At 39.4% G+C, this 20,017-nt stretch overlaps 1 protein-coding gene across 1 annotated transcript in view; it reads left to right on the top strand.

Moving 5' to 3' along the window:
- Nucleotides 1–5,580: 5,580 nt before the first annotated feature.
- Nucleotides 5,581–20,017, top strand: part of malrd1 (MAM and LDL receptor class A domain containing 1) — a 72,491-nt gene continuing 58,054 nt past the window's right edge. Inside the window, exons 1-6 of the mRNA XM_085286984.1 lie at nt 5,581–5,918; nt 7,517–7,648; nt 7,731–7,819; nt 7,899–8,063; nt 15,685–15,781; nt 19,626–19,757. Of these exons, the coding sequence (XP_085143110.1) occupies nt 5,741–5,918; nt 7,517–7,648; nt 7,731–7,819; nt 7,899–8,063; nt 15,685–15,781; nt 19,626–19,757 (793 nt within the window). The 5' untranslated portion in view covers nt 5,581–5,740. The remainder of the gene's footprint in view (nt 5,919–7,516; nt 7,649–7,730; nt 7,820–7,898; nt 8,064–15,684; nt 15,782–19,625; nt 19,758–20,017) is intronic.

The following is a 20,017-nucleotide window of genomic DNA, read 5'->3' as shown; positions in this document are numbered from 1 at the left end:
TTATTGTGAAGGTGGGATGTAACTAAGAATTACATTCACTCAAATACTGATTTTAAATGAAAACAGCTTGCAAATTATATGTAATAAAATGAGACTATATATTCAATAAATATTTTCATACACCTTATGAGTCGAACAGAATGCAGAGCAACTTTTAAAGCGGGTGTGGCTGCATAGCAAAGTCATTGGAAAGGCTCAAACAGACTGCTAGTACCAGCCATTGTTAGTGTGGTCAATGTGCATGCTCCATCATCCAGGACTTGTTCATCAGGACGTAGCGCTTTCAGAGGGAGAAACGTTTCGTCACTCGGATTAGTGACTTCTTCAGTTTCACAGCCATTGCTAGCTTGCTAACTGATACTGAGGTGGTACACTGGCGGTTTAGGATGAGAGTGTTATGACCCGGCTCAAAAGCCACAACATAAAAAAAAAAGATGAATACCAGAGTGTTAGTGAGAAGAGGTTTTTTTCTTGAAATGGAATACGAGGTTGGCTAAAATGGCTGGTGCCACCAAGGCAAAGACAAGCGAGCTCCTGGGAAGCTTGCCTCAGGTATGCTTTTGTCCACACCTGACTAGGTGTGGCCAATTAGCACCAGCTGAAAACATTGAGATGATTAGGGGCTGCAGAGGGACGTAACAGAGTGTAAGTTGTGACATCTGTTCCACTGAATCTTTAAACATCTGTCTGTGTGGTAAAGAAACAATATGTTGTGTTGACTTTTCATTCTCAAACTATCACAGAGAAAGTCGGTATAAGTTTGTTTGATTTACTCATATGTTAATCATCTCTCCATTAAAAAAAATGGAGAGCTGTTCATAATCTCGAGACTTTTAAGGTGCTTTTAAGGACCCACCTCTACGCTTTGCCTTTCGAATTAAACAGAGCTTGATATCTTAACTTTTTTTTTTGTAAATTAATGAATTATTTTCTTCATATTTTCTGTGTATTTTCTTTGTTGCTGTGCAGCACTTCGGTGCAACTTGTTTGCATTCACGTTGTGATTGACATTGACAAAGAGAAAACAAACCAGAAGGTGATACCACAGATATGTCAAAGCATATTGCTGTCAATTTATCTCAAAATAAAATGAAAATGTTTGAGGGGCTTGCTTTTTTACTTGTACTGCACATTTTTCGCTCTTTGCGACAACCAACAAATGCGTCTGTTTTTAGTTTTCCTTCAGTGTCCTTAAAGTTCATAAGACTGCAGATAAAAATAAGAAATCATTCTGATCTCACAAGTGTTAGTATTGCCAAATATCCCCATATTATATAATTACATCCATGTAATTGAAAAAAAAAAAAAAAAAAAAAAATGACAAAGTTAATAATTGAAAACATTGAAAACATTAACATTACTACACTAATGCTTCAGAAGTGCTAAAATGATGTATGTCTCTGAACAGTCACAGGTTTATTTCATTATTGTGTGTTTATTTTTGATTTTCAGATGAACAGCACGATTAATGGCAGCCATGGCAGAGCTAACAGGTTCCCTTCAACTTACCTTGAGTATTCTGGCAGTGTGCCTCTTGTATACTGACAGGTGGCAGCATTATTGCGGGACAAGGATCCGCCAAATAGGATGCATAAGACTCAGGTGCTGAATGCGGTCTGGTTCACTGGCTCACTTTGCGCTTATTGAGCTCATTTGTCAATACTTTGCCGGCTGCTTCGTACACAACGGCACGTCACAGAGCTCTGCAGGATGTTCGCGCTCATGCTGCGTTGATTGGAGGTGCTGAGTGATCCATCTCCTACAGGTACACTGTTAAGATTAAACCCCAGCTGTTATGATCACTTGACTCAGCAGTGAATCACTCGATTCAGGTCTGAGGAAAATTAGCAGGTGTTGCACATCGCCGCAGCTTGAGTGAGGATGTGAAAGCAGATTGGCTGCATTCAAAATGCAAATGTTCTCCGCTGTCAATGTGTCCTAATTAACGAAGTGTCAAAAGGCGGCGGGATGTGAGAAAAACGATTATGAATTATGAGACAACACGACTTGATTTTGGTTACTTTTTCTCTCTTAGAGAGGAAGACTTCCTTTAAAAATGCAAAAGCTTTCATTCAGCTGCTGAACAAGAACACTGAGTATCTGCCAATGTAAAGTTTGCACCTCATTGAAATTCTAGGAGATTTTACTTATTGTTTTCCATTTTTTCCTGTATTGTATCAGCTCTGCTTAAAAAATGACACTGCGGATCTGCATATAAACTCCTTCCTCAGTGCAATCACCAGTTTTCTTGTAAATCCTGTAGAAAAATGGGTTTTGCAACTTAATTTTCCAATCGGAGGTCATTGCTGGTGTGTGAAGGTAACCTCCCCCTCACCATTACCCAGATGAAACATAAAAAAAATTGATGTCAAGGAAAATCATTCTGCTTACAAATAGGAACAGCATTTCATCACAGCTTTGTATTAATATGTAAAAGACTGTGTGGAACAGATTAGTTCGAATCTTTGACAAATGGCTGCATCAATCCCACCAGGACCGGCAGACTCAACGATAAATTTGTCTCATTTAAGTCACTTACGGGCAAGCTTTGCTTTGACCTCTGTTTCACCAGTTAAGGTGAAATGAATCACAAGAGTTTAAGAATTCATTAGTTGGAAGACAAAGAACAAATGCAGGACGGGTGTGTGGAGGTACAATTTTGTGAAAATATATCACATCCCCGCTTCCAGTCATGCTGATGATTTGAATCCATGGATGGGAGTAAATAATCTTTTTCAAAGCATCTGTGAATACTCCCTTATGTCCAGCACTCAGTTGCATTGTTTGATATCCCGTTTACTCCTAGCTGCTCGTGCTGTGGTTCTTTGTTTCTTTACATTTCTGAACTTTATATTGGATTGGTCATTGAAGTCATCTAATTCAGTTCAATTAAATTTTATTTATATAGTGACAAATCACAACAACAGTTCCCTAAAGGCGTTTTATCTTGTAAGGTAAAAACCTTAGAATAATACAAAGGAAACAGAAAAGCCGTACAACCAGATGACCCCCTATGATCAAGCACTTTGGCGACAGTGGGAAGGAAAAACTCCCTTTTAACAGGAAGAAACATCCAACTTAACCAAGCTCAGGGAAGGGCAGGCATCTGCCGCGACCGGTCGAGGGTGAGTGGATGAAGACAGCACAAAGACATGCTATGGAAGAGAGCTAGATATTAATAGTAACTAATAATTAAATGTATTTGGTTCCCATATATGAATCCACACCTCAGAGCTACTGATGAAAATACTAACTGATGTCCAGACTTTAGAATTAATCAAAAAGAGGTATGAACACCAGTCATGTGAAAGAGGTTTTCATGGGGCTCTATGTACTCTGAAACCTGACTCTATATGTACAGACTTAGTTCTCCCATAGAAATTAAAAGGGTAACTAGAGGCCACTACAAAAGTAGAAGTTTAGGCAGTTTTCTGGTCTGGAGCATGAGCGCATGTGTATTAACAGGGTGCCACCATCTTCCTAGTAGCGGATGTCCCAACAAATTTACCCTAAGGTCAAACTGTGCATGAGAAATTCTCTCAAGAGCTACATGTCAGACTCTACAGGCCTCAGTTATCATGTTAAATGTTAAAATTAATGACAGCACAATTAGAAAAACACTGAGAGCCAAATATGAGGCCGGCCAGCTGTCAGACAGCTAAAGCACTGCAGCAAATCTACGACAGAGTGACTGAAAAACAAAAAAAATCAAGGTGCAGACCCGATCAGTTTTAAACATTCTTATTAAATGATAGCATGCTAACACTGGGAGCATGTGTAATCACGTCATTATGTATTTTTGTCCCAGTATAATTTCCTCCTCGGTTCTTTTTGTGAGGTTAAATTTAATCGAGCAGTATCAGCGTTTTGGTTACACTACTTTTATATCCAGCTGCTCTGAATATTATGTTCTGCATGAAAAAACATAGATATTCTTTAATGACTTCCCACTTTGAGTTACAGAGCAGTGAAGATTTTTTGCGCGGTTCTTTGCTGGCAGATATTAATGAATCTTTCTAGTTGAAATCAGCTAATTGTGGTTATGAATCACCATTAGTGACCACATTGGTACTCTTGTTTGTTCCTACCACATGTTAAAAATCTGGAACCTCAAAATGCTTTCCACTTCTACATCCTGACACTGTTAAAATGATTGACTGCTGTTTGCTATGAGAAACAACAGCCTGCAGGCCTCTGTGTTACATGTGGCACGCCCGCTGCCAACAGGGGTCAATTCAGACGTGATATTTCCCTTGTTCCACTGGTTCCTCATCCCACAATGGGGCCGTCAAGCTCGCCTTTTCTCTCAAGGTTAATTTCATTTGAACCACACCAACTCTTGTACTGGCTTGCTGCTTGCCTGTGTTAAGGTTGCTGTCTTTATTGATTGCTGTGAAATAAAATTATGCCTCACTGTATAGAGGAGCTGAGCCCTGCTGAACACAGTTAATGATCCTCTTATAGCACTTCATACGTTCCCTAGCTCATCTCATCTAACTGATTAGAGATAATGTATCTTATCTTGTGGCATATTTCTTTTGCTGGCTTTTCTGTAAGTCTCATTTGCATTTGATTATTAAAGTTACCTACTATTGACATAATAGTAGGTAACCGGCTCCTTCCCAGCTGAACTTGTAAAAATCAGTTAAACATGAGTGCGATGATCACTATTGGGAGTAAGAGAGCTTTCATGCATACAATGGTAGATATCGTCCTTATTAAAAGAAAATATCCAAATCTCTAAATTGAAAGAAGAAGAGAACAAAGGATTGAGGAATGAAAGTCGGTAGACGCAAGTCAGAATACCTGTTTATGGGAATGGGAAAGTGACAGGTGTAACAGTGAAGATGGAATGAATAGAAATAATACAAGTGGAAGAGTTTAAGCACCTGGGTCGACTATCTGCAGAAATGGGCACTGCAGGGGAGAGGTGAAGAAGCGAGTGCCAGGGGTGATTTGTGACAGGGTGGCAGCAAGAGTGGAAGGGAAGGTCTACAATGTAGACCTTCCCTTCCACTATTCAGACTTGTAGAGTCTGAATAGTGGAAGTCTGAATAGACTCTACAAGATGCTAGTGAGACCTGATGTATGGTCTGGAGATGGTGGCACTGAGAAAAATACAGGAGGCCGAGCTGGAGGAGGCGGAGCTTAAGAGGGTCAGATTTTCATTTGGGAGTTACCAGGATGGACAAGATTAGAAATGAGCAGTTTGGAGACAAAGTTAGAGAGACAAGTTTGACATGGTGCAGAGGAGGGATAGGGGATATACTGTACAAAGGATGTTATATATGGAGCTACCAGGCAGGAGGAAAAGAGGGAAACCACACAAAAGATGAAGTATTGTCCCAATTATGCAAGATGCAGTCACTTACGTACAGAGTAAAGATCATTTCTGAATCTAATTTCAATCCAAATTATTTAAAAAAAAAAATAGAGGCAATAAAATGTGGGCTTAGGAGACTTTGGTTATTTCTGTCCCCTTGTCATGACATGTGTCCATGTTAAACACATGAGCAGGAACAGTGACCTTGTTGAGTAACAGCAATAAAACCCATTTATTACTCTTTACAGCATGAATGCTGAGCACACGTACGGTATCAATCCAGGAGCCGAGTAAGCTGTACACAGTGAGGAAAAGCCGCTCTACACCAGGAATTCTTCCTCATGTCCTGACAGAAAAATGCTTCATTTAGAGGTGAAAATTAGGTATTTTAGTTGAAGGTTAAACAATAAGCTGCTGATGGCGTCACCGCTTGGCTTGGTGTGGCTGGTGTTAGCCTTCACTTTGGTATTCAAGCCAGTGGCTGCCAACACCTGTTCGAACCAGGCTTTTTCCTGCTCTCACGGATTATGCGTGTCTGAGGACTGTGTGTGTGACTTCACCGACGACTGTGGAGACAGCAGCGATGAAAACAATTGTGAGTAAAATGTGAAAATGGACACACAGTGTAGAAAAATGCGAGAGTAAAAATCTATTTTTATCCACGATCTGGTTTCAGTTCATAAAGTTTGTAAATTTGCTTGTGAATCAAACATTTTCTCTTTATATTAAATGCAGTGGAGAACAACTTATCCTCATCCTTTTTCATCTTTGAGAGCGAACTTATCACACATTTACTTTTCTTTTCTCTCCCTGAGAACTCCTGTCGCTTTAAGCTGCACAAAGTGTGTAACAAAATGCACCGAAACAGAAACAGTTTGTGTGTTTACTGATATTTGTTGAGCAGTTCGAAGCATTGCGTTTGAAATGACCTGAAAATATTACTCCTTTTATGCTCACTCCTCTTCAGTATGGCTAAGCTAGATGCTGAAGTACTGCAACCACAACACATTAACATGTGCACCTTGAATGGTGGATTCACCAATAGGATTGCCTTTTATGTTATTGATCCTTCCATTTAGCTTCACATCAGTTTGATGTCTGTTGTCTGGGAGGTGCACAGTGATGTGAAGTAATCAACAATGCCCCTCAGATGTCTTAAGCCTAAAGTAACAAACCTATTTTAAAGATGTTAGGAGTAGAAAGTACAGTTATTTGGACATTGCACAAAAGACGTAGAGAAGAGGCGGAGTGGGTGGAGACTAGTGTCTGGGGTGATTTGTGATTGAAAGATAGCAGCAAGAGTGGAAGGAAAGGTTAGAGGCAGTGAGACCTGATGTGACGTGTGGTTTGGAGGGCTGACAAAAAGACAGGAGGCTCAGCTGAAGATTTTAAGATTCTGATTTAGAGTGAGAGCAGACGAGATTAGATATGAGTACATCAGAGCGACAGATCAGGTCGAGCAGTTTGGAGGCAAGGTTAGAGAAGCAAGGCTGGTTTGAGATGGTGTAGACATGTGCTGATATGTTGACGATGAAGCTGACAGGCAGGAGGAGAAGAGGAAGACCACAGAGAGGATTCACAAATGTAATTAAGGAGGACATGGAGGCAAAGATATTTGTAATAAATATATGAACTTCATTACTTTCCACCTCTATGTGTCATCATGACGTGTCACTCTGAACTATCAGGCTTATATCCAACTGAACAAAATAATGGGACTAAAAGAATAAACAACTGTCTTAAAGTGCATTTTCTAAAATAATATTTTTTCTTCCTTAACCATTAAGAACTATTATCTTTGGTCATTTATTGTTCATTTATTGTGTACTGTAGTTACAAAACTTTTTTTTGATCATTAATCTTACTAGCGCTTTAGGAGTAAGCCTTGTTCTAAAAATCTGTAGCTTTAGGGCTGGTCTCTAAAATCCAGATCAGTAGAATAAAACAAATAGAAGTTTAATCTAATCGAAAGCTTTACTGAGTATATTTTTATGATGGATATAAAATTTTGTCGACAAGGATCTATAAATGGGCGGTGATTGTTGTATGGTTGCTAATCTTGAAAATACGCCACGGCACTTCTGAATTATAAACTGCAGTTTACACTTAAATCTTTAATGACGTGAACTACATCAGAGGCTTAACAACAAAAGAGCAGAAGTGAAATATATGTGTTACCATTTTCTGCTGCAGGTTCAATGTATGAGAGGTGTGACTTTGAGGAGGGTTTCTGTGACCTGATCCAAAGCTCAGAAATGAGGGCTCAGTGGTCCAGAACAACTGAGGTCGCTGGACTCAAACATGACCACACAAACAACAAATCAGGTTGGAGCAGCTGTCATTTCCGAATGATAACAACACCTATTATGAAAGTTTTCCATTAAATTTTCCTCCTCTCTCCCGTCAGCACATTTTCTGTCCCTGTTACCCGTCAGAGGAAACAAAACCACAGCAGACCTGAAAAGTCCAGTCTTCCCACCCAGCCACACCTGCCAGGTAACAGAATCTACAGTAAACCACAGCCTCCACCAATGTGACATCACCGGATCACCTTCTTTTCATTTCTGCTTGTCAGATGAGTTTCTATTATTATTTTGGAACAACTCACGGAGATCTTCAGGTCCTGGTTCAAACTCATCCAGTAGGTCGGAGCACAGCAGTGTGGAAACCCTCAACTCAACTACAGAAGGATACGTGGCTGCGGGAAATCCTTCGCTTTTCCAGGAATGACAGTTTTCAGGTCTGTAACAGTGTAATTACTGTCTAATACTAACAGCGTGTCCCGTATCAGATCATGGTGTCACAAATGGTCTCAGTTATATTAGTATTTAATTTCTAATTCATACATATTAAACCATTCTTTAAAATACCCCCGACTCCAACTTGTTAGCGTTTAATCAAATGTATTATTACCTTAGGCACCAGCAGTGCTACTTCTCTTAGCTTTCTGATACTATACAGTCTTTGTGCAGTATTTGAAAAAGCTCTTTTTTTATTGTAGTTTTAATATTTTAAAGTAAGAGCCCATAGCAAATGTGCTAAATTGTACTGTGGCTTTCGTATTGTAGCTCAGTATCACTGTAGTGCATTAGCTGTGTCTCGTACTCTGCACTGCTCCTGAGTAGAATTTACAAAAGGAAAAAGTCAGAATGCAGCTCATTCGAGCCCACAATAAAAATGAATGTGGAGCAAAACCCGAGAGCAGATTTTGGAGGCACAAGAAAAGAAAAATATATCCATTAGATGCTTGGATCCTTTTCCTGTGAGCTGCACTTTGACTGATGAATGAAAACAGGGTCTATAACATATAATTTATTGTCTTTTTAACTTGACAATCTACCTACTGTCTTTAATTTAAACAATATAATCTTAAAGCTGCTCTTATCATTGTTTCCTTAAATAACATTTAAGAGAATCATCAGATGATTGCATTTTCCCTCAACTTTGTGCATCCCCTTGCTTTGGCTTTGCAGTCAAACATCTTTTGCTTCCTTGATTCACTATCTTTTTTATCTGAGTCATTTTTCAGCCACAGCAGACAGGTGTTTTTAAAAACGACCCCAGCAGCACACAAACAAAATTAGCAACATAAGGGATGGTGCATTTAGCGGTTAAGGAGTCGAACATTTACACCAGAGCTCGGGATGTTCTTGTGGAAAGCACACCTTTTTGATTGTGAGCGCTGATGCCATCAAGTTCCCATTAAGCCCTGCAACTAGACCTAATTTGATAAAGTGAAGTATTCTGCCTGGGAACATATAATAAACTAAAATAATTTGTGTCTAGCAGCCATATTGTGGCCTGGGGCCCCTCCAACAGAGAAAGCCAGATAATTAGCTAATCGCTCAGGACCTGCCCTGGTTGATATTCTACTTATTCTACTTTAGAGGCGCTAACAGCTGACCACATAAATGAGCTCTCAGGCTTAGGCTCTTTCTGGCTTTTGCCGGTGCTGACTCATCAGGAGCTGGTGGAGAAAACATCTGAACTATATGGAGGTCATCCCAATAAATGGTCAAAAGTCATGCTTGTCATGACGTTGGGCCTACATCATAACCTCTTGATGTTTTACTATAATCTGGTTCAAAGGCTTTCACAGGTTTAGTAGGTGTTATGGTATACAGTGTTAATAATGCAGTGTAGGGTTTATTGTAACTAGCGAAGTCGTCACAGAAGAAGTAAGCTTCACGACAGGAGCTTTTTATATCCACTGCGAGGGTAGTGACCTACTCTTCAGAGGCCATCTGGAGTCCTGTGAAGCCTGCTGTTGTGTCCTTCCAGTATCCTGAGACAATGTCAGTGTGTCACCGTCCCCTCTTCTCTGCCTTCACCATCTGTCACCCAGGAGTGCCCGCTCAGTTTTGTGATGTAGCCGACCAGTAGCAGCGGGAGTAAAGAGAGGCCACCTCTCTGCTAACATTCACTTTCCCCTCCATTAATCCACTTCCTGTTTCCAAGGTAGTTTGGTTAATTGGGTTTTCATTTGCCGTGATTTCAGTTTCAGTCAGTTTGCTTTATGGGCTGCACCTTGAGGTTAGATTTGCTCTTTAATTGTGTAGCGGAAGAACTTTTCATTTGGTCAGCTTGAATCTTGTAAGATCAACAAAAAATATATCACCCATATAAAATTTTTTTCCAGAAGCTGGAGGATGAAAATCTAATCTGCGATATGATTAAGGGTGTTTTGTTGTGCTGCTTCTACTCACAATAACGACATGACTCTGTGGATAAAAATACCCAAGATTTTAAGAAAGCGGGGGCACACTGTCTGGATCAGATAAACACTCCGGCTCAGCTGTGAAATCCTAAATAAACAGTTATGTAAACTCATTGCTGAAGATTATATTACCCTTGTGACCTCAATTTTCACTTGTGGAGGTAAAAGAAAAACCATCTGAGATGTGTGACTGATGGAAATTCTACTTTTCTGAGCAGTCTTGATGACGCAATCTACTGTTTGCTGAGATCAGTCATAAATGACAGGCTGTAAAACTGCACCGGTGCAGATAAACGCTGCTCTGTGGACTTTGATCAGCGTGTCTATGATATTATTCTGATAGCACTCTGACTAAGGCTTCATTTACACTGCAAATCTGTGAGCTTGATTCTGATCATTTGATCAGATCTAATTTATTTGTAATAGTTGTAGTTTTGATATATATTTTTACTTTATTAGATTTCAGTGTGAACCAGTTAAGGTCCTAAATTGACCAAAACAACAACACATTACTGTTTTAATGTGTTGTAATGTTCAGTAGGGTGCACAGAGCATTTCTTCCTATTCATCTAGGAAAAGGGATAATAGATGTAGTTATTTAGTCAAATATATGTAAACAGACATGGATTTACAATATATATGGCAAAAACAGACTTTTTTGCAATACTAATGAGCTGAAAAGTCGATATTTAGCATGACCACCTTTATTTTACAGTACAGCGTGAACTCTTAGGCAGCTTTCTTGTAATTTCTTTAAGTCTTCAGGCATAGTTCTCCAGGTTTCTTGAAGGACATTTAAAGCTGTTCTTTGAATGTTTCTGCCTTTTGTTCTGTTCTCTGTCAAGATGATTCCACACTGCTTTAATAATATTGTGGTCCGAGCTCTGGGGAGGCCTATCCATGACTGATACTGCTCCTCTGTGCTTTTTTCTATCCAAATATGCATCAGCAGGAGTGTTCTGGGTCATCGTCAGGCTGAAAAATGAACCTGTTGTCAATCAGACTCTTTCCAGATGAATTGTTAACAATTCCATCAAACTGGACATGATCCCGACACCAATGGCTGAAATGCAGCGCCAAACCATGACCGAGCCTCCACTGTGTCTAAAAGGCTGTGGACACTCACTGTTGTATCTCTTTCCTGACCTCCTCTGTACACATTGACAACAATCTGAGCCAAAATTCTGGATTCATTATTTCATGCTGTTCACTTTTATATCAAGCCTTGTGTAATTTGGCTGACATTAGCCTTTTTTCCCTGTCTCACATCCTTAAGAAGGGCTTCTTCAAAGGCTCCCGTCAACTGAGACCATTTCTGACGAGGCTTCAGTGAACAGTAGACGGATTTATTAAAGGGACAGGTGTCTCTTTCAGGTCATGTGTCAGGTCTTTGCTAGATTTCTTTTTTCTTCTTCCTTTTTTTCCTTCATCTATCCACCTATTTTTGTTGTTGCTTCTTTTTTGTATTTTATTCCCATACTTGTTACAACCTGTTGTAATAAATTTAGAAACAAGTATTTAAACAGAAATCAGGAATAATCAGTGAGAACAAATATGAAAACTGAATCGGTATATGAATATTAACAGTAATAACGATTACGATTTTTAAGACATTAATAATATTAGGCTTGCTCAAATTCTAAATAATTTAATAGGAATTGAATGGATCCTGACATTTTTAAGAAAGACAGGCACTACAAAACCCACAAACGTTAGGATCAGCTAATATAACAGCATTCTGCAAAAACAAGGTTTAATAAAGCTTCACGGTCCAACATGCTCATGTAGGCTCTGTTTGTGTAGCAGAGCTGCAGCAGCCTGTTCTGTTGATAAGAAGCCCATAAAGTGTTATTTATAAGTTAATATTCAGTAGAAGCCAATACATTTGTGAGAGGATTAGAAAGAGGGTGAGGATTAAAAGAGCTAACGGTTGAATTAGGCTTTTTGAAGCACAAATGTTCTGTATGTATGTCGATACAGAGCTGGAATTATGAGTGGTGGGACTGTGACAATAACTATTTAATTGAAAAAGACTTTATCCCAAATATTAGAATGCTAAGGGACATTTTTATATCTGTCGATGACTCTAATGCAGCGGTCTCCAACCTTTTTTGCGCCACGGACCGGTTTATGCCCGACAATATTTTCACGGACCGGCCTTTAAGGTGTCGCAGATAAATACAACAAAATAAAACTAGTACCGGTACCGAAAAAAAGAAGATTTATTCATAACACATGTGAAAAGACCCAGGAAAACCGAGTTAACGATAAAAACAATAACAAAATAACGCTGAAAACCCTGAAAACCATACATTTCACACCTGAGCCTCAACTCGCGCGGCCCGGTACCAAACGACTCACGGACCGGTGCCGGTCCGAGGCCCGGGGGTTGGGGACCGCTGCTCTAAACCACAGGTGTCAAACTCCAGGCCTCGAGGGCCGGTGTCCTGCAGGTTTTAGATGTGTCCTTGATCCAACACAGCTGATTTAAATGGCTAAATGACCTCCTCAACATGTCTTGAAGTTCTCCAGAAGCCTGGTAATGAGCTAATCATTTGATTTAGGTGTGTTGACCCAGGGCGAGATCTAAAGCCTGCAGTGCACCGGCCCTCGAGGCCTGGAGTTCAACACCCCTGCTCTAAACAAAGCTCTTTTCACATTGAATAAATAAATAAGAACTGTATCTGGTTATCTGTCATTTAAGAAATAAAATAAAATACAAATGAAGTCACATATGATATAAAATCACTGCCCATTTCATTAGGTACACTATGAATGTCGATCTGTGGGATCAGCACTCTTGTACAGGATGTCTGGAGCAGCTCTCTGTTTAAAAAGTCCTAATCTCTGATACTACATGTCTTCCCCAGCAGGCAGTGCAGAGCTTAGATGGAGCCAATGACTCAGGAGACTCAATGCATTCAAGCTGCCTCTCTCCTCCATGTGTCTACCCCACATATCTCCATGGTCCCCTTGTCCCTGAGTAGCCTAGGGAGTCAAAATAAATTCTATGGCCACACCTGTTAATGGCAGCTCCCCTCTAGATCAGCGCAGTGACTTGGAAAACGAAACTCCAGGAGTCTGTTGCATGAGGCTGGAGTGAGCTGTAATATATGCATTATACTAATGCAGATTAATACCCAGGTTTTTACCTTTACTGTTTCACAAAGGGTTAAAAAGCAAGGAGCAAAGCAAAATCAGAATTAAAAAAAGAATAAAATCACTTGAATTATACTTGTTTAATTAACCTATTCTGAGCTAATGCTGACTTTGTTCTCATCTTTGATAAACGAGTTGAAAAGAGAATGACTACACCTCGACCACGATGCACGCATCTCTGATCCGTGTTGATACTAATAGTCCAACAGGACAGCAGCAGCCCTTGGAAATTCAATCCCCCAGGAATACAGTGGAAATCCAAACTCTCTTGAATGTGTAATCTAACATAGTAAAACTGAGCAGAGAAAAAAACAAAAAATACAAAACTAATTTGCACGTTCACAGTTTGGGCAGCAGTTCATAGCTCTACAGTCTCTGCTGGAATTTCTTAGATCCAATCTTCTGAACTGCTCATCTCACAGAAGAACCATTTATTTCTGCACAACACTTTAGTACCTGGTCATCCTTTCTCCCCCTTCTCCTTCTAGTCATTACATCTTCTGAGATTACATCTGACCCCACACATGAAGACATCCAGTTACCTTTGTTTAGCGTCTAATCACACGATGTCCAGCCACACTATATCGTCCTCTTATTATTTGACTTTTCCACATATATGATTTAAAGTTTTAAAAAACTTTAACGTCACTTCATTACATTTTCTTTTTTTCTATGTTATTCTTAACATAAATTTATAATTACCCTGTTTTTACATCCATTTTAATATAATCTCTTGTAAATTCTAATACAGAGGAGTACTTTTTCCTCACTTTTTCTCCTCAAAGCTCTGTTTGCCATTCACAATTTACACACACACACACACACACACACACACACACACACACACACACACACACACACACACATACACATCATGCCTTCCAAGGCCAGTCTCAGTGAGAGGCCTGCTATTATTATATTACTATTATTTGTTATATCGATTAAACTTAAACCTGATTATAATCTGATCAGTATCAAGCAGTTAAGCTTCATTAACTGTCAGAAAAATCTTATGAGTTATAGTTCGGTGTTCAACAATTATGACACTTAATATCATTTCTCTTATTCACAATCATGTATAATGATGGGTTAGTGACACATTTCTTATCTTTCACATGCCTGCAAACACACAGAGACACAAATCTAAACTGGATCATGTCTATTTGTCTATGCAAACAAAATCCAAACACTACAATAATTTTCATTACTCGAACTGCATTTTTCATACAGCATATTGATTAGATTTCTTTCGTGACTTTCATAACCAAGAATAAAGATGATTTACAATTAGCAAAAGCACATGTAGATAAACTCTTTTATAGCACTCTGTGTCATTTTTGACATAAAGTCTGGATGTTAAGACCTTTTACCCTCTCTCAGATGTAACTCATTGTCATGCCTGAACCACTGATACAACATAGGATGGATTAGTTCGTGCTGTTTACACCAAATTCTGACCCTACCATCTGTTGAACTTTAGCATGTCATCTTGATCAAGTCTACCTGCATAAATTAATTGGGCTGCTGCCATGTGATTGGCTGTTAAAGAGTAATTATAGGACAGGTGTACCTAAAGAAGTGGTTGGTAAATGTATGAATCACAGATTTGGCCCATGTTTGCCGAAGAAAATCTAACTGGTTGGTTTGTTTATGGCTGCGCTTCTCAATAACAGACCCCTCTGGATTTGAATCAGCTTTATTTGTATTGCTTCAAAATCTCAGGTCACTTTAGATCAGCGGTCCCCAACCCCCGGGCCTCGGACCGGTACCGGTCCGTGAGTCATTTGGTACCGGGCCGCGAGAGTTGAGGCTCGGGTGTGAAATGTATGGTTTTCAGGGTTTTTATCGGTTTTCAGCGTTATTTTGTTATCGTTTTGATCGTTAACTCGGTTTTCCTTGGTCTTTTCACGTGTGTTATGAATAAATCTTCTTTTTTTCGGTACCGGTACTACTTTTATTTTGCTGTATTTATCCGCAACACCTTAAAGGCCGGTCCGTGAAAATATTGTCGGGCATAAACCGGTCCGTGGCGCAAAATAGGTTGGGGACCGCTGCTTTAGATCACATCTAACTGAACTGCAGAGGTTACATCACATCAGCCTTAAACTGCACATTTATGCTGCCAGCAAGTAAATGTGAGAAAGTTAACACACCAAAATAAGAAGATTAAGCTCATATAAGTTATATTATGAACAACTTATAACAATCTTATTTGTGCCTCATTTCTTTCTTGGTGATTTTGTTCTTCTCTGGTTTTCATTGTCCTTTCTTCCCACTAGTTTCCCACTAACATGTGAATAAGCTCACAGCTTTAGCTTGGAGCAAGAGCTATAGGCTTACACATGTCTAAGCACAGTAAACACCACATTCACAGATGCTCTACACATACTATATGCATGCATGACCACCAAAGCAAACCAATGGTGTAAATTAAAAGTGGTGGCTGAGTACTCTTTTATCAATTCTTTCTTTCTTTATCTACCAGGTGGTGATTCGAGGAGAACTTTCAGCTGACAGCGAGGCCTCTGAGGTCCTGGCCATCGATGACTTATCCTTCAGCCCCGGCTGCGGGGCTGTGTCTGGTACTGGTACCATTAATAACATCGCACCACACAGACAGCACAAGTTCACACCCTGACATTTTGAAATATCGCCGCACATAAACAGACCCCCACAAACTTGTTTTGAATACCGATACCAGGGAGGTAGGGTCCGTGATGAATTTGATGCGGTTCAATATCTTGACCGGGAGCGTTCAATAAAGCACTGTCCAGTTGGCATTTTGGACATAATCTGAACATGTTGCTTTCACATTATTTTATACAGTTGCGAGCCCAAAGCATAGCATCACCACAGCCTGTTCATGTTCTCTCATCATGAAATAAACAGCAGTTGAACTTTTTTATTGACTACAACCTTGAGCTTATTTTCACCACAAACTGAATAACAACAGGTCCTTATGATGGGACTTTGGTGTAGAAGGATGCAGAGCAGGGCAGCTCGGCTCGTTTGTGATGAATGTGAATAACCTTTAAAAAATTAACTCATAGAGGTTGTAGCAAAATTGTATGTTAAGGAAGAGAGCCTTCCTAACTAGGCTTCATTTCTGTGACTAAAACTTTCAAAAATGTACATTTTTCATGTAAACATTAAATCTAGTTGCAATCTGTATGTGGAGAGTTGCTCTTGGCATTTTCAGCTCATTGTTTTTGGTCAATCCCAGTAGACTTATTTATTACCTACCCGGCACCAGAGCGGCAGCTAATGAGACATTATTTTCTTCAGGAGATGGTGAAGATCTAAACTGTGCACAGGGGAGGAGTGAATGCTGGTGCTGTATAAACAGGCAACTGTTTTCAACATGCTTTCTATATAATATTAAAGTTGTCAGTTTTTTGTTTACAGCCTTTTATCTTTCTTTCTTTTTTTGCTGCTCCCAAATGGGGAAAAAGTGGCAAAGAGTATTTAATAAATGCAAAAGATCTTGTCACTGCGTATTCTTAAGAGTGTGGTGAAGCATCACCAAGCCTAGTTTGGCATGTCTAAGTAGACGAGACAGTTCAGTGTCACCTTGGCTCATGGTCCCTTTGCTTCCATCTGTCTTCTGCACTCACAGTGGATTTATTAAAAGCTCCAGACTTCAAAAGAGGACTGTTAGTGTCCCTTTAATCACATAAAAACCAATAAACCAAATGCTAAATAGTGCATAACAGACAGCTCATTAGTCAAATTTTAAACTCAAATCAACTTAATACTTTTTTCTTTTACAGTCAAAACTCTGCTAACACTACCTGAGCTGCACATATACGATTTAAGACACTGTTTTGAAAAGTGTCCGACATCTAATCATGCCAACCACAAGGATTTTTATACATCCTTTATTATTCATCCTGTCTCATCTATGGCCGATTTATTTGTTAGACTCAGTACTGGCGGCTTCACATGATCAAAATATAACCAGTATATCTGAGCTGTGATCGAGTGGATGTGGCTTTGGAACTAAGTTGCTGTAACTGTTTACCACGTTGTGTTGCAATCATTATTTTTCATTTATGTTCTGCACAGGAGTTCATTTTATAGTTCTCAAACTGAGTGCACAAGTTTGCAGACAGAAAACTATTTTCAGGCAAACATTTTTAAATGATATAATATTCAGTTATGCTTGTGGTATGTGATGTACAGAGTTAACGTCATGACTTGGACCTCTGGTTAAGTTCAGGCAACAAAGCCGCTTGGTGAAGCTTTGCAGTTATACATTAAATGTTAAAAGACCAGTTTTGAAAACACCAGTTTTGGTTAACCCTTTAATGCCTAGCCTATCATATTTGACACATTTGATACAAAAAAGAAGCCCAGTACAGCAAATATGATACAACTTACAACTCATATATGCAAATTATTATTTAATTAACTAAAAAAAAAAAAAACAGTTGGAGGGTTTAATAAATTCTTCAGTTTCAAAAGTTTGAATTAATTTCTTACAATTATTTCATGGTTCACATTTTAAAGGGTTGAGCTTTGCTCTAGTTTTGAGTTAAATATTAGTAGACCGATCTTTTCTTTAAAAAAAAATAGTGCTCAAATATCCTCATAATTTTTGTGCAACTTTAAACAATATTTTTATAATTATCCCATTTATTTGAGAGAAAAGTATCCACATAGGTTTTATTTGCTATGAAGCCTCCATCCATCCATCTATCCATCCATCACAAGGGCAGCAGCCTAAGCAGAGAAGCCCAGACCTCCCACTCATCCAGGGGAACACTGTGGTGTCTCCAGGCTACCCGCGAGATGTATCTTGGGTCTATCCCAGGGCCTCTTCCCAGTATGACATGCTTGGATCACCTCATTCGGCTCCTTTTAAGTGTAGGAGTATCAGCTCTACTCTGAGTCACTCCTGAATTACTGAGCTCCTCATCCTATCTCTAAGCGAGACAGTCTCATTCTTCTTATTGCAAATTAGTTGAACATTAAAGCAATCTGTAAGCAGCTGTTATGTGCCATTTAGAGTGTGTACACACACTGGACTGGCAGGCATAATAACAGAAGAAACTGCTGCTGAGTGATTTTCCAAATTGAATTCAACAAAAAGACAATCCAAAAGAAAAAAATTACACCAGCAGGAAACGCAAGCTCTGGAAACAGCAGGGAGTGATAAACAGAAAGACAGCACACATACTCACCACCCCCAGTTCTCATTTCCAGAAATGCCTATCCTTGATTCCTCTCCTCGCGTCTTACTCCATCTCACAAAGATACGAGCAGATGAGGCGAGGGAGAGACACGAGGAAAGAGAAAGACAGTGGGCATTTAACAAAATGAGACATCCTTGCCTGTGAGCCTCGTTTTAAAGCGATGCCAATTAAATTTGATGCAACTGCATCAAATATTCCTGCATTTCATGATTTCTGATGCAACAGTGCTCGCGACATGATTTATATTTAGGATCGCAACGCGGCTTAATGTGAAGTGATACCATACGCCTTTTAAAGTTACAAACAGAAGCAATGCAGACCAGAAAGTTGGAACATCTTAAAGTAAAATCACTTCAGCAAATGAGTCACCTGTGCATCCTCATTTATTTACAGCAAGCCTCATTTTTCCTCTGTCCTCCTTCAGTGACCACTGAGACAGATTTTCAGGACACAGGCAGGAGGACAAAGGACAAAGGAGACAAGGACACATAAGCAGTGAAATGAGAAAAGTCGCAGAACTCTGGAAACAGCGAGTAGTGACAAACTGATGCAGACAGTGGGAGAGATAAGACTGACAGGGCTGACTGGACACAGGTGAAAACAAATTAGGGTGGGGCAACAAATCAGAAAAGTGGGAATCAAGACAAGCACGGGAAGCAAAAACAAGTGGGACATGCAACGTATTTAATATTTTCAGAGTATGAAATACTTTTAAAATGCAGCCAAGAGAAAACATGAACTAAAATTCGTAACAAAACCTGACAGCTTTACCTCTTAATGCTGTATTAATCCAAATCCTTCTCAGTTTTAATCCTTTCGGCTGAGTTTATTCCTTATTTCTTTTCAAAGAGAGATACTAAAAACTCAATACAGCAGCAAAGCAGCCTTTAAAAGACTTCATTTCAGTAGCCAGCCAGAAGCCATTTACAAATTAGGCAATTTTTCAAATGTTTCCAATACTCCTAATAAGAGGAATGAAGCTGAGTTCATTTGAGTGATAAGGTCTGAGATGATATTGATTAAAATATCCAAACTACTCAACAGTTGTATCCAGTCTTCCATAACATAGCTAATGCACTCTATCTCTACACAGTTAAGTTCATCTTTATTAATAACTGTGGTAGCAACTGTAACTCTTTATTAGCTCCTGACTATCAAAGAGCGTCTTGCCTGTGAATACTGCTTTCTCATCCAAATGTACTAATGTCGTGTTTTACTGGTCCTCTTATAGGGAGGAGGGTGTCCTCTCCTCCTGCCTGCCCTCCCTTGTGGTTCGTGTGCGATGATGGGGAGTGTATCGAGGAGAGCAAAGTGTGTGACTTCACCCCGCATTGTTCCTCTGGAGAGGATGAGGCCAGCTGCCGTAAGGATCTTATTTCTGAGTTCACACGTGAAAACAAACCAAATTGCACTGGTATGCTCGACTGAGCGACAGGCAGCATGAATTCCTGTTCATCCACTTTGAACCATATTATTACCTTAGTTAAATATGATTTATATTTTTTTAATTATCTGATACCACATTCACATTTTAAGCTTCATATTTGTGGCGAACGAGTTTGTTTTTGTTTTTGCATGATACATTTCTTATTAAATGAAAAAAAAAACACAAAAATTATAAAT

Source organism: Mchenga conophoros, linkage group LG9 (genome assembly GCF_057382185.1).
Source record: "Mchenga conophoros isolate Kocher_MC1m ecotype Shallow Benthic linkage group LG9, M_conophoros_male_GT1.1, whole genome shotgun sequence".
NCBI lineage: Eukaryota > Metazoa > Chordata > Actinopteri > Cichliformes > Cichlidae > Mchenga > Mchenga conophoros.
The sequence above is the reverse complement of the archived record's forward strand: the minus strand, read 5'-3'. Positions and strand labels throughout refer to the sequence as shown.